Source organism: Rhinoraja longicauda, chromosome 10, assembly GCF_053455715.1.
Source record: "Rhinoraja longicauda isolate Sanriku21f chromosome 10, sRhiLon1.1, whole genome shotgun sequence".
Lineage (NCBI taxonomy): Eukaryota > Metazoa > Chordata > Chondrichthyes > Rajiformes > Arhynchobatidae > Rhinoraja > Rhinoraja longicauda.
In genome coordinates, this window is record NC_135962.1 from 9,800,940 (window position 1) to 9,815,297 (window position 14,358).

The 14,358-nt window shown below is 44.5% G+C and overlaps 1 protein-coding gene across 1 annotated transcript in view; it reads left to right on the top strand.

The window, feature by feature from the left end:
• Window positions 1-290: 290 nt before the first annotated feature.
• vps39 (VPS39 subunit of HOPS complex) overlaps window positions 291-14,358 on the top strand; it is a 76,760-nt gene continuing 62,692 nt past the window's right edge. The window contains exons 1-3 of the mRNA XM_078406184.1: window positions 291-434; window positions 10,752-10,817; window positions 14,249-14,313. Coding sequence (XP_078262310.1) covers window positions 362-434; window positions 10,752-10,817; window positions 14,249-14,313 — 204 coding nt within the window. The 5' untranslated portion in view covers window positions 291-361. The remainder of the gene's footprint in view (window positions 435-10,751; window positions 10,818-14,248; window positions 14,314-14,358) is intronic.

Consider the following 14,358-nt stretch of genomic DNA (forward strand, 5'->3'; position numbering starts at 1 on the left):
AGAGGGGGAAGGGGAGAGAGGGGGAAGGGGAGAGAGGGGGAAGGGGAGAGAGAGGGGGAAGGGGAGAGAGAGGGGGAAGGGGAGAGAGAGAGGGGAAGGGGAGAGAGGGGGAAGGAGAGGGAGGGGAGAGGGCAAGAGAGAGGAGGCATGAGAGGAAGCAGGGGTTACTTGAAGTGAGAGGTCAATGCACACGCCGCTGGGGCGTAAACAAGCACTCTTCGAGGAGGAGGGAGAGAGGAGCATGCGCATTGGGACGGGCGACGTGACGTGACGTGACGTGGTCACGGGACCGCTCGTGCACGGACGCGGACGCGCACAGCTGGAGCACCGGCAGTTGGTCCGCGCGGCCGCCGCCGCCGCCATGCACGACGCGTACGAGCCGGTGCCCATCCTGGAGAAGCTGCCGCTGCAGATCGACTGCATGGCGGCTTGGGGTAAGGGCACGGTCCGGGGCCGCTGCGAGCCCGTCTCCCGGCTGACCACAGCACAGGCCGAGGGGAGGTGGACAAGGAGGGGGACGGGGGGGGGGGGGGCGGCGAGATTCCCGGGCCCATCCTGTATGCCAGGAACCGGTGAGCTGAGGCAGGTCAGCGCCGCCGGTAAAGAAAATAAATACTAAAGTAACGGTGCCGGTGTGGATGGAAGGAGGGAAGGTGGGAGGGAGGGAGGGAGCGCAGAGGAAGAAAGTTTGAGTCGCATGGTGATGGCATCATCAGAGTAGCTAAAGAGGCACTGGGCTGCAAATGGGTTTCAAAAATCCTGTTCCTCTGTGTTCGGGCAATCTTCAGTGTAAATTTGTCACCGTGCTTCTACAGATTTGCACTCGTTCTCTTTAATTTATGTTTAATTAAGGCGTCATGTTCTTCCCACACTCCAGCATTTACAAGCTGTCAGTAGAGCCGGGTGGTATCAACCTGGTCTCCTGCTGTTGTCCTGTTTCATTCACACAATTGAATTTCCGTCATTGAATCCGGGCTGGACTGAAAGCTATTTGGCCCATTCATGGATGTTTGTAGAGCAATTTCTATTCCTATTCTCCCATACAAATTATTTGTATACAAGCCCTATAGATTATTTGTAGACAAGCCCTACAAATTATTTTCTGTAATAAAAAGGAAATGCAGATGCTGGTTGATGCGAAAGATCGACACAACATGCTGGAGTAACTCAGCAAGTCAGGCAACATGTCTGGAGAAAATAGATAAGTGAAGTATAGAGTGGGTCAGACACATCTCTGCAGAAAAAGGATAGGTCACGTTTCGGAAGGAGGGTCTTTACCCAAAACGACAACTATCCATTTTCTCCAGAGATGCTGCCTGACCCGCTGAGTTACTCCAACATTTTGTAACTAAATTATTTTCTGTGGTGTTCCTGTCCAGTACTCTTTCAAAAGCCCATTTTCTCAGTTTCTCCTAACCTAACAGTCAGTGAATTCAAGATCATAACTAATCTGCACCTTTTTTCTTTAAAAAGAATACCTCTTTTCTCACGCTTTGTTTCTGTTCTTTGGCCCTCATACTATTCATTAACATTTGCATACTTATTTTGGTTTATTCAATCTATACCTGTCATAATCTTGTTCACCGTGACCAAATTCAGCTTCCTTTGCTCCAAGTACAACACTGGCCTTTTGTGTTCCATCCTTACTGTTAAGGTCCCTCATTCCTGAAGCCATTATTGCAAATCTTCCCTTTCCCTCTCTTGAATCTGTAATAGAATTAATGAAAGTCAAGATCTCTCTACTAACTGTTTTCACAACAACTTCTTCACTTTTCAAAGAATTAGGCAGAAATGCAGTGAGGATCTTGGAGGTAGGGAAATTTTGTGATAAGGAAAGGTAGGTGGGGTGGAATGAAGTGTTGAGTGGGTCACAGATTCAATACAATTCAATGTGGAATTCTCTGCCTCAGAAGGTAGTGGAGGCCAATTCTCTGGATGCTTTCAATAGAGAGCTAGATACTCTTAATGATAGCGGAGTCGGGGTATGGGGAGAAGGCAGGAACGGGGTACTGATTGAAAATGATCAACCATGATCACATTGAATGGTGGTGCTGGCTCGAAGGGCCGAATGGCCTACTCCTGCACCTATTGTCTATAATTCTACGATACCAAGGTGGAAAGATTAAATTATGAGGACAAGTGACATAGATTGTGGTTGCCTATAGAATAGAATATTAAGAGATGTTAAGAGGGGAGCCCAGTGGCGCAGCGGTAGAGTTGCTGACTTACAGCGCTTGAAGCGCCCGAGATCCGGGTTCAATCCTGCCGATGGGTACTGTCTGTACGAAGTTATTACGTTTTCTCCGTGACTGCTTGGGTTTTCTCCGAGATCTTCAATTTCCTCCCACACTCCAAAGACGTACAGGTTTGTGGGTTAATTGACTGGTATAATTTAAATTGTCAAGAGTGTTTTATTGTCATATGTTTCAGATAGAACAATAAAATTCTTACTTGCTGCAGCACAACAAAATATGTAAACATAGTACATTGTAAACAATATGATAAACGAGAGAGAAAAAAAGTTCAATGAGTGTATATACACATACTCACAAGTACACGCGTACACACACACACACACACACACACACACATTATACATACACACATACTCAAAAAACAATAATAATAATAATAGTCTATTGCAGTTTAGAGCTTATTTGAGGTTGTAGTTTTTAATAGCCTGATGGCTGCAGGGGAGAAGCTGTTCCTGAACGTTACAGTTTTCAGGCTCCTGCACCTTCTTCCCGATGGCAGGGGTGAAATGAGTGTGTGGCCAGGATAGTGTGTGTGTAGGATAGTGTTAATGTGCCGGTTGGCATCGCCTCGGTGGCCCGAAGGGCCTGTTTCCATGCTGCATCTCCAAACTAAAAAATAAACTAAATGATGTCATTAAGGTTTAAGTTAATTTGTTAAAGTAGAAGCAGCTTCTGCTGGCAGTCCAGAATTAAAGATTGTGGGTGTGTGGGCAGTGGAGGTGTGGTAGTGACCTAAAAGTGAAGTGCAAACCCATTCAATAATCTTTTTTTCCTACACAAAGAACGCAGAGATTTAACTCTGCCTTTTCCAAAATCTTAATGATGCTGTGAATAATATATATATTTTAAATTACTGATTGCTATATTTTGTTAGACAAAATATATTATGTCATATAAGCAAGATAAGTATATAGAAAATGATAAAGATTAGCCAAGACTCAATTGAATGGTGGAACATGTTCAAGGGATACAATAGTGTACTGCTATATTTCTTCCTATCTTATAGTGTACTAATCATATCATGTACAAATTCAGCTTGGGCTCCAATACATCACTTTAAAATAATTCTGTGTATCTCTTGACTTTTTCAGTATGATATATATGCATCTGTGGAAACTAGTGAAATGTAAACCAGCATTTGAGGCTAAATATAATGTCATCTTTCTGGAGTGTGCTGGCATACTGTATAACCACATGGTATGCCAGCTGCTCAGAAAAGGACAGGAAGGCCCTTCAGAGGGTCATCACGACGGCCCAGAAGATCATCGGCTGCTCACTGCCCTCCCTGGAGTACCTGTTCAGCCTACGCTGCCTCAGTAGAGCAGGCAAAATAATAAAAGATCCATCCCACCCCGGCCACCGTCTGTTTGTTCATCTGCCCTCTGGTCGACGTTTCAGGTCGATCAAATCCCGAACAAACAGACTTAAGAACAGTTTTTACCCCAGGGCCATACGAGAACTGAACACTACCTTTGCACTAGGCAACACCGTTAAAAAATCTTGTACTTAATATAATTGTATTTATGTATTTATTTGTTTTTGCATTTATTGCATATATGTTTGTACGCACCGTCAGGATTGGCTATTTTTTAATTTCGTTGTACTCGTTGCAATGACAAATGAATATTATTATTATTATTATTATTATTATTAAATGTTTCTTTTTAATAACAATTTTTAATTATTTGTTTAAATTATTACTTCAGTTTTAATAACTGTTTGAGTTTCAAAAACCATTTAAAGTTGCTGGGTCAGTGTGGATGAGTTGGGCCAAAGGGCCTGTTTCTATGCTGTATGATTCTTTGATCGCATTATTACCCCCACCCTCAGCTTTACAACTATCAAAGTTGTTTTGGGCTTTGTTAATTGTCAAATCATTGTGCGACATTTTGGGAGCTCTTTGTTGATGTGTCGGAGGCCCTGCTGTTGTTGGAACCATGTTGCTTGAGTCCAGAATCCTTGGGTCCATGAGGATTATCTACTGACTTAGGACCATTTGGAGAATGTAGGTTGTAATATTGGATGGGAGGCTCTCAGCTAGCAATTTCTAGCACATCGAGAGCAAGGGATTTCCCAAACAAAGGTTTTTAGATATGTGCAAAAATACCTTAAACAGAGATGTTTCGACTGAGCCGAGTCAGGAGGTTATAGGTCCAAGAAACGCTCCAGGATTTGAACATAAAATTAAAGGATAATGCTGCATAGGAGTATTGATGGAGATGATGTGTTTTTTTAGGATGTTATTAAAATAGGTCCCAGATTCCACCAGGTCCTTTCAAAACTCTAGTTGAAGATCAAGGGATTTCACCCATTGTCTTGGCAAACTTGTCATCTCCTTGTTCCAGCATCTGCACTCCACTGCAAAATCTCCTTGAGGTCTGCCTACTTTGAAGAAGTTCCCCTCCTCTCCCCGACAAGAGTTCTGTGAGACCCCCTCTCACTGCTCCCCGTCTGTGACTCTTTAGAAGGGTCCCTATCCAAAACATCCTTTATCCATATTCTCCAGAGACGCTGCCTGACCTGCTGAGTTACTCCAGCACTTTGTGTCTTTCTTTGTAAACCAGCATCTGCCGTTCCTTGTATCTTTATCTTGTTTTAATCTTGGGCACGCCTTTGGGGTCAAGGATGATTTGCCTCACTAGTTCTTTGGCTTTCCAGGTGGCTGATATGGTCTGTGTGGGATCCACAAACTCCCACAGGCGGGGCATATTAAATTTGAAGGAACACTTGGATGAGTTGTTTAAGCTTTTATACCTTGATTTTGTCTGCATGCTTTGTCCTGATTCCTCCGAGTTTATAACAGAAATCTACTCAATCAAAATCACATAATAGAGATTCACTGGTCATTTGCTTCATCTTAGCCTTGTGGATGAAATATTTCTCAGTAGGTAGACACAATACTGGAGTAACTCAGCGGGTCAGGCAGCATCTCAGGAGAGAAGGAATAGTGACGTTTCGTATCGAGACACTTCTTCAGACTGATGTCAGGGGAGGGGGCGGGACAAAGATAGGATGTAGTAGGAAACAGGAAGACAGTGGGAGAACTGGGAAGGGGGAGTGGAATGAGAGGGACAGAGGAACTATCTGAAATTAGAGAAATCAATGTTCATACCGCTGGGGTGTAAACTGCCCAAGCGAAATATGAGATGCTGGGCCCCACTCTGACAATGGAGGAGGTCCATGACAGAAAGGTCAGACTGGGAGTGGGTGGGGGAGTTGAAGTGCTGAGCCACTGGGAGATCAGGTTGGTTAAGGTGGACTAAGCGAAGGTGTTGAGCGAAATGATTGCTGAGCCTGCGTTTGGTCTCGCCGATGTAGAGAAGTTGACATCTGGAACAGCGGATACAATAGATGAGGTTGGAGGAGGTGCAGGTGAACCTCTGTCTCACCTGGAAAGACTATTTGGGTCCTTGGATGGAGTCGAGGGGGGAGGTAAAGGGAGATGTGTTGCATACACTTCTTGACTCCACTTGTTGACTACACTTCTTCCCACCCTGTTTCCTGTAAAAACTATCCCCTACTCCCAATTCCTCCGTCTACGCCGCATCTGCACCCAGGATGTGTTGTTTCATACTAGGGCATCAGCGATGTCCTCATTCTTAAGAAACGGGGGGTTTCTCTCTTCCATTATAAATGAGGCTCTCACCAGGGTCTCTTCTATACCGCGCAGCTCCGCTCTTGCCCCCCATCTCCCCATTCCTCAAGTCAAGTCAAGTCAATTTTTATTTGTATAGCACATTTAAACACAACCCACGTTGACCAAAGTGCTGTACATCGGTTCAGGTACTAATAAACGAACTAAATGGCACATAAACATAACAGCACAATACATAAACAGTTCACAGCGCCCCCTCAGAGGGCCTCAAACGCTAGGGAGTAGAAATAGGTTTTGAGCCTGGACTTAAAGGAGTCGATGGAGGGGGCAGTTCTGATGGGGAGAGGGATGCTGTTCCACAGTCTTGGAGCTGCAACCGCAAAAGCGCGGTCACCCCTGAGCTTAAGCCTAGACCGCGGGATAGTGAGTAGCCCCATATCGGCCGACCTGAGGGACCTGGAGATAGAGTGGTGGGATAGAAGATTTTTGATATAAGGGGGGGCAAGCCCGTTTAGGGCTTTATATGTGATTAGGAGGAACTTGAAATTGATTCTGTACCTTACTGGGAGCCAGTGGAGAGAGGCCAGGATCGGGGTGATGTGCTCCCTTTTACGGGTACGCTTCAGGAGTCTCGCTGCGGCGTTTTGGACCAATTGTAGGCGGGACAGGGATGATTGACTGATCCCAGTGTATAGGGAGTTGCAGTAGTCTAAGCGGGAGGAAATGAATGCATGAATGATTCCTAACAAGGATAGAGTCCCCCTTGTCCTCACCTTCTACCCCATCAGTCGTCGTATACAACAAAATACCCTCCAACATTTCCGTCACCTTCAACAGGATCCCACTACTGGCCACATCTTCCCATCTCCACCCCTATCGGCATTCCGCAGAGACCGTTCTCTCTGTAACTCCCTGGTCCACTCGTCCCTTCCCACCTAAACCACCCTCTCCCCGGGTACTTTCCCCTGCAACTGCACGAGATGCAACACCTGTCCCAAGATTTTGGTGCGTATCCTCTGCAATTCATGGACATCACCAGTAGCTGGGTGTCTTCTCTGGTGATGCTCTGCCAGGCCTGTATTGCAGCCATCTTTAGCTTATGCTTGTTTTGGGAGCTGGTCCCCTTCAGTTTTCACTTCAGCATATAAAAGTCATGCTCAATTGGATTCAGATTGGGAGATAGACAATAGGTGCAGGAGTAGGCCATTCAGCCCTTCGAGCCAGCACCGCCATTCAATGCGATCATAGCTGATCACTCTCAATCAGTACCCCATTCCTGCCTTCTCCCCTTACCCCCTCACTCCGCTATCCTTAAGAGCTCTATCCAGCTCTCTCTTGAAAGCATCCAACGAACTGGCCTCCACTGCCTTCTGAGGCAGAGAATTCCACACCTTCACCATTCTCTGACTGAAAAAGTTCTTCCTCATCTCCGTTCTAAATGGCCTACCCCTTATTCTTAAACTGTGGCCCCTTGTTCTGGACTCCCCCAACATTGGGAACATGTTTCCTGCCTCTAATGTGTCCAATCCCTTGGCCACTCAAGAATTTACCTTTTTTAGCTTTGAAAAACTCCTTTTTACTTTAGCAGTAAGTTTGGGATCATTGTCTTGCTGTAGAATGAACCACCGGCCAATGAGTTTTGAGGCATTTGTTTGAACTTGAGCAGATAGGATGTGTCTATATACTTCAGAATTCATTGTGCTACTACCATCAGCAGTTGTATCATCGATGAAGATAAGTGAGCCAGTACCTTCAGCAGCCATACATGCCCAGGCCATAACACCCCCACCACCGTGTTTCACAGATGAGGTGGTATGCTTTGGATCTTGGGCAGTTCCTTCTCTCCTCCATACTTTGCTCTTGTCATCACTCTGATATAAGTTAATCTTCGTCTCATCTGTCCACAGGACCTTTTTCCAGAACTGTGGTTACTCTTTTAAGGACTTCTTGGCATACTGTAACCTAGCCATCCTATTTTTGCAGCTAACCAGTGGTTTGCATCTTGCAGTGTAGCCTCTGTATTTCTGTTCATGAAGTTTTCTGTGGACAGTGGTCATTGACAAAGCTATACCTGACTCCTGAAGAGTGTTTCTGATCTGTCGGACAGATGTTTGGAGATTTTTCTGTATTATAGAGAATTCTTCTGTCATCAGCTGTGGAGGTCTTCCTTGCCCTGCCAGTCCCTTTGCGATTAGTAAGCTCAGGAGTGCTCTCTTTCTTAATGATGTTCCAAACTTTGGTCCTCATGTTGATAAGCAGCAATAAAAGTTTCCGAAGGTGATGGAAAGACTGGAGGAAAGACTAGGTGCTGAGAGCTCTCTTACACCTGCATTAAGGAGGCATTTAAACACACCTGAGCAATTACAAACACCTGTGAAGCCATGTGTCCCAAACATTATGATACCCTAAAATGGGGGAACTATGTATAAACACAGCTGTAATTTCTACATGGTGAAACCAAAATGTATAAAAATACCCTTTAATAAAATCTGACAATGTGTACTTTAAATGCATGTGATTTTTTTTCTATTACAAATCTCAAATTGTGTAGTACAGAGGCAAATAAATAAATGATGGATTTTATGGAACATTATGGAGGGCACTGCACCTTCCCCTGCAACCGCAGAAGATGCAACATCTGTCCCTATACCTCCTTCCTCGACTCTGTCCAGGGACCCCAACCGTCCTTTCAGGTTTGGCAGAGGTTCACTTGTACCTCCTCCAACCTCATCTACTGTATCCGTTGTTAAAAATGTGAGCTCTTATACATCAGCGAGACCAAACGCAGACGGGGTGATCGTTTCACGGAATACCTTCGCCTAGCCCGCCTGAACCTACCTGATCTCCCGGTTGCTGGACACTTTAATTCTCCTTCCCATTCCTACACAGACCTTTCTGTCCTCGATCTCCACCATTGTCTGAGTGAGGCCAAACGCAAATTGGAGAAACAGCATCTCATATTTCGCTTGGGCAGCTTACAGCCCAGTGGTATGAATATTGATTTCTCTCACTTCAGGTAGCCCCGGCATTCCCCCTCTCTCTATCCCTCCCCCACCCGTCTCACTTGCTTCTCGTTTTTACCCTACAAACAGCTAACAATGGCCTGTTTCCTTTATCATCATTACTTTTTTGCATATCTTTCATTCATTGTTCTTTATCTCTCCACATCACCGTCTATTTCTCTCGTTTCCCTTATCCCTAACCCGTCCGAAGAATGGTCTCTACCTGAAACGTCACCCATTCCTTCTCCCCGCTGAGTTACTCCAGCTTTTTGTGACTATCGTCCTTTTTCATGGTTGAGGTTGCAGGTTTGGGAGAAGATGTGGAAGAAAACTTTGGCATGGTTCCATTTATCATCTTGGGGATGAACTAGGAAATTATTGTGCAGCAACCCATAGATCTGGTTGGACCACATGTGAATTGTTGGGAGCAGCTTCGGTGTCCTTACTTTGAGAAAGAAATGTTAGCTTTGGAATGTGTGTGTAAATTTAACCTGACTGATTAAAATATTAAATTAGGAGGAGAGATGACAGTAATCAGGGTTCCCCCTGGTATGCAGAAGGGTGGAAGTGATTTGATTAAAGATATGCAAAAGGATTATATTGAACCTCTAAATCACTGGTTTAACTGCAACTGGAGGTTTGCACCCAATTTAGGTTGCTGCACTATTGGAAAGGGAGAACGTACTTAGGGAAGGAAGAAAGGCAGAGTATACAAGAATGCGGTAAAGATTTAGTTTATTGACCCAGAAATTAGATTACCAAGGTAAACAAACGAGGCTGTGTTCGTAGCGGCACGGTAGCGCAGCGGTAGAGTTGCTGCTTTACAGCGAATGCAGCGCCGGAGACTCAGGTTCGATCTTGACTACGGGTGCTGCACTGTAAGGAGTTTGTACGTTCTCCCCGTGACCTGCGTGGGTTTTCTCCGAGATCTTCGGTTTCCTCCCACACTCCAAAAACGTACAGGTATGTAGGTTAATTGACTGGGTAAATGTAAAAATTGTCCCTAGTGTGTGTAGGATAGTGTTAATAATGTTAGTGTGTGGGGATCGCTGGGCGGCGCGGACTTGGTGGGCCGAAAAGGCCTGTTTCCGCGCTGTATATATATGATATGATATGATGATATGATATTGAAGATTAAGTGGTCTTTTGACAGAGGTATTCAAAATGTAATAAAAAAGAGGTATTCAAAAGGGGAAATGTAATTAAAATGATTGATGCAAAAGACAGGAGTGACGTGAGAAAATGTTTTCATTCAGCTAGCTGATCTTGAATTCACTGCCTGAAATAGTGTGTTCAAAACCATCTATAACAAAGTTATTTATTCTCTCCTTACAATTTTTAGTCTTCTCAGCGGTGAGGTTTTTTGTCACATATTCATGGGTAATATACTGATTTGATGATGATGGGTCTATTTGTTGTGTATATCAGTGCTTCTTAAACTGGTGAATGGTTCACCCCAGGGGGAATGAAATTATTTTGGGGTGAATGAAACTAGAGGGGTGAATGAAGGGTGAATTACTTAATATACATAAAATTATACACAAAGGAGAATAAGACGAAAATTACCAAAAAACAAGAAAATTTAGTCGAGAGTGAATGACATTTTGTGATAAAGACTCCAGGGTGAATGACACTGAAATAGTTTAAGAAGCACTGGTGTATATGATGGGAAGTGCTCTGACTTAATGTGTAGCACCTAAAAGAATTGGATGATCGTGTGTGTGTTTTTTGCTTGCTTGCTTTTATCTAAAGGATTTTATCTGTAGGCCAACTGTAACCTTTTGTGCACAGCCCGAGCAACAGTGATCTGGAGTTCTCTGCAGTTAGAACTGATAGTATAGGAATTCTTCAATTATTTAAAATCTTTAACAATTGGAATAACCTTTTTTTTTCTCTTAGAGGATTGGCTTCTTGTTGGTACCAAGCCAGGACATCTCCTCCTCTACAGGATCAAGAAGGAATTGGGCAAGTTGATTTTTTTGGACAGAACTTGTGTCACATAAATGCTGTTTGCAATTGTATGCCCGATCTGCTGACTGTGCCGTGAGGAACTGATAGTAGGCATGTATCAGCAAACATAGCACAGGAACAGGTCCTTTGGCCCATATGTCTGCGCCGAACATGCTGCCAAGCTAAAATAATATTCTCTGCCTGCACATGATTTATATCACCCCAGTCCCTGCACATACATGTGCCTTTCTAAGATGCCACTCTTGTATCTGCTCCAACACTACCCCTGGCAACATGTTCCAGGCATCCACCACTCTCTTTAAATACAAAACTTGCCCTGCACATCGCCTTTAAATTTTGCCCCTCTCACTTAAAGGGTTCTGACTCAATCTTCTCAATACCTCAAACAACTTTATATACTTTTATTAGGCCTTCCCTCAATGTTTGATGCTCCAGAGAAAACTATTCAGGTTTGGCCAACCTTTCCTTATAGCTAATACCCTCAAATGCAGGTGGCATTCTGGTAAACCTCTTTTGCACCCTCTCAAAGCCTCCATATCCTTCCTGTAATGGCAAGACCAGAATGCCACACAATAGTCCAAATACGGCCTAGCCAAAGTCCTATAGAGCTGCAACATGTTTTCCTGACACTAATACGCAATACCCTAAAAAGGCAAGCATATCATATGCCACCTTTATCACTCTATATACCTGGAGCTATGGACTTGGACCCCAAGATTCCTCTGTGCAACATTGTTGTTTAGGAGCTTGCCATTAACCATATTTCCCCCTATAATTGTTCTCCCAATATGTAACACCTCACACTTGCTCAGATTAAATTCCATCTGCCATTTCTCTGCCCAATTCTGTAGCTTATCTATATCCCATTATATATTATGATAACCTTCCTCACTGTCAGCAACTCCACCAATTTTACTATTATTTACAAAGTTACTAATCAATCCATCTACAATTACGTCCAAGTAATTTATATATATATGACAAACAAATTATGTCCCAACATAGATCCCTGCAGAACTCCACTGATCACTGACCTCCAGCCAGAATAACACCCTTCCATCACAACCCTCTGTCTTCAATTAGTAAGCCAATTCTGAATTCAAATAACCAAATCCATGCCATTAAATGTTTTGGATCAGCCCAGGGGGACTTTATAAAATGCCTTACCAAGATCCACTGCCCTACTCTCACCTTTGTCACCTCCTCAAAAATGCAATTAAGTTTGTAAGATATGACCAGTTGCAGAGAAAACCTTATTGACTGTCCATAATTAGCCCATTCTCTTCCGAATGTGAATAAAATCATGCAAATCTGTTGCATCATTTCAAATTCTTTCACATAATTATTTTCCATAATGCTATTTTGTGTCCCAATTTGTAATCTTCTAGGGTACATAACATACTAGGAAATCATTGGCTTAAATGAATTGTATTTATTAGGTAGGTCTAATCAATCATTAAAAACGAGAAGGTATAGGTTCAAGGTGAGAGGAAGGAGTTTTAAAAGGGATTTGAGGGGTAAAGTTTTTTTAAAATATGTACACAGATGTTGACATCTGGAACTTGCTGCCAAAGGAAGTTGTGGAGTCAGATATAATCACTATTTATGGGACATTTATACAGGCAATTACTGTTAGTTAGTTATTTATTGTCATGTGCACAACGATGCGGTACACAGCGTGCTTTCTAGTCAAAACATACTATACATAAGTACAATAGATCTTTTCTGGAACAGCACGCAAAGAGTCTCCAGTTCCAGCGTCATCTTGGAATGGCATGCAATACTTTATTGTCACATGTGACTAGGTGCAGTGAAATTCTTTGCTGCATATCCAATGTATACAAATAGCAGGTAGACACAAAATGCTGAAGTAACTCAGCGGGTCAGGCAGCATCTCGGGAGAGAAGGAATGGGTGACTGATGTCAGGGGAAGTGGCTGGACAAAGGTAGAATGTAGTCGGAGGCAGGAAGACTAGTGGGAGAACTGGGAAGGGGGAGGGGATAAAGAGGGAAAGCAGGGACTATCTGAAGTTAGAGAAGTCAATGTTCGTACCGCTGGGAAGTAAACTACCCAAGCGAAATATGAGGTGCTGTTCCTCCAATTTGCGCTGGGCCTCATTCTGACAATGGAGGAGGCCCAGGACAGAAACGTCAGATTGGGAATGGGAGGATGAGTTGAAGTGCTGAGCCACCGGGAGATTAGATAGGTTAAGATGGGCTGAGCGGAGGTGTTCAGCGAAACGATCGCTGAGCCTGCGCTTGGTCTCGCCGATGTAGAGAAGTTGACACCTGGAACAGCAGATACAGTAGATGAGGTTGGAGGAGATGCAGGTGAACCTCTGCCTCACCTGGGAAGCCATCAACGGCGCTGACAAAGTTACAAAGCACGCCGGCTCCTCCTTTTGTCCCCCCCCAGCGGTTCCCCCATGCCAGGTCCCCATTGTCCTTTGCTCCCCCCCTCCCCATTTGTCCATTGTTCTCCCCCCACCTCCCTCGTGGCCGTCCACCCACGCCAGGTCCTCCATTGTTCTTCCCCTCCCCCCTCACGGTGGTCCCCCATGCTCTCACTGACCATCAACCCACTAGGCATCGCCACCGTCGCGAGGCTTCACCACCACCGAGGACCCATCGTCACGAGGCCTCACCGCTGTTGACGCCCCACTTCACGCCTCCGTGGTTCCGACCTGTGCCACAGCCATGGGCTCCGTTGGCTGCTCCGACCCACGAGGCCTGGCTCCTCTGGCTGACCCACGAGGCCCCAGGCGGGCTTCTACGTGGCGATCCGAAAGGGATCGAGACTGCAGCGCCTTGATAAAGGCATCCGGCCGCGTTCCCAGTCTTGCAGCTTCCATTCTCTGAAAAGTCCAATCTTGGCCCAAGGGCATATGCAATTATTTTTTTTCTGCCCGGGTTCCTGACAGCACTGGATTGATGTAGGATTTGGACTGGCCGTCAATTACTTCTACTGCTGCTCTGTGCAGCATCATAAGTTATACTCAATTCACTCACCAGAGAGCTACGGTAGCCTCCCATGGCCGCCTCTGGCAACACCATAACCTGCGACTACCTGAAAGCGTGGCCATCTCCTCCAGCATCCACCCCTTCCTTCTGTACACTGAAATCGCCATGTTCCTCTTCCAGAGCCGATCATGGGACTTTAGGGTGTTTTCCAAGGGCATAGAAAATTAGTTCATACATGCATAGTGGGCAAATACGATTAGTGCTGATGGGCAGATAGGTATGCATGGATGTGGTTGGCTGATGGACCCATTTCTGTGCTGTAGAACTCTGACTATAATTGAGTGGAAGCCCTAGGCCAAGTTATTCATCAATCAGAAGTTGAGAAATTCTTGTTGGTTTTGAACTATTTGAATGTTTATGAAAAACAAGTTAATCCTTGAGTCATCGTTCCTTTCTTTTAACAGGTAACAACAAATTTGAAGTCTTATTAGAAAAGTCTAACAAAAACTTTTCAAAGAAAATTCAACAGGTATTTATTACATCCTTTGTTTCAGTGGATATAATATTGTCCAAT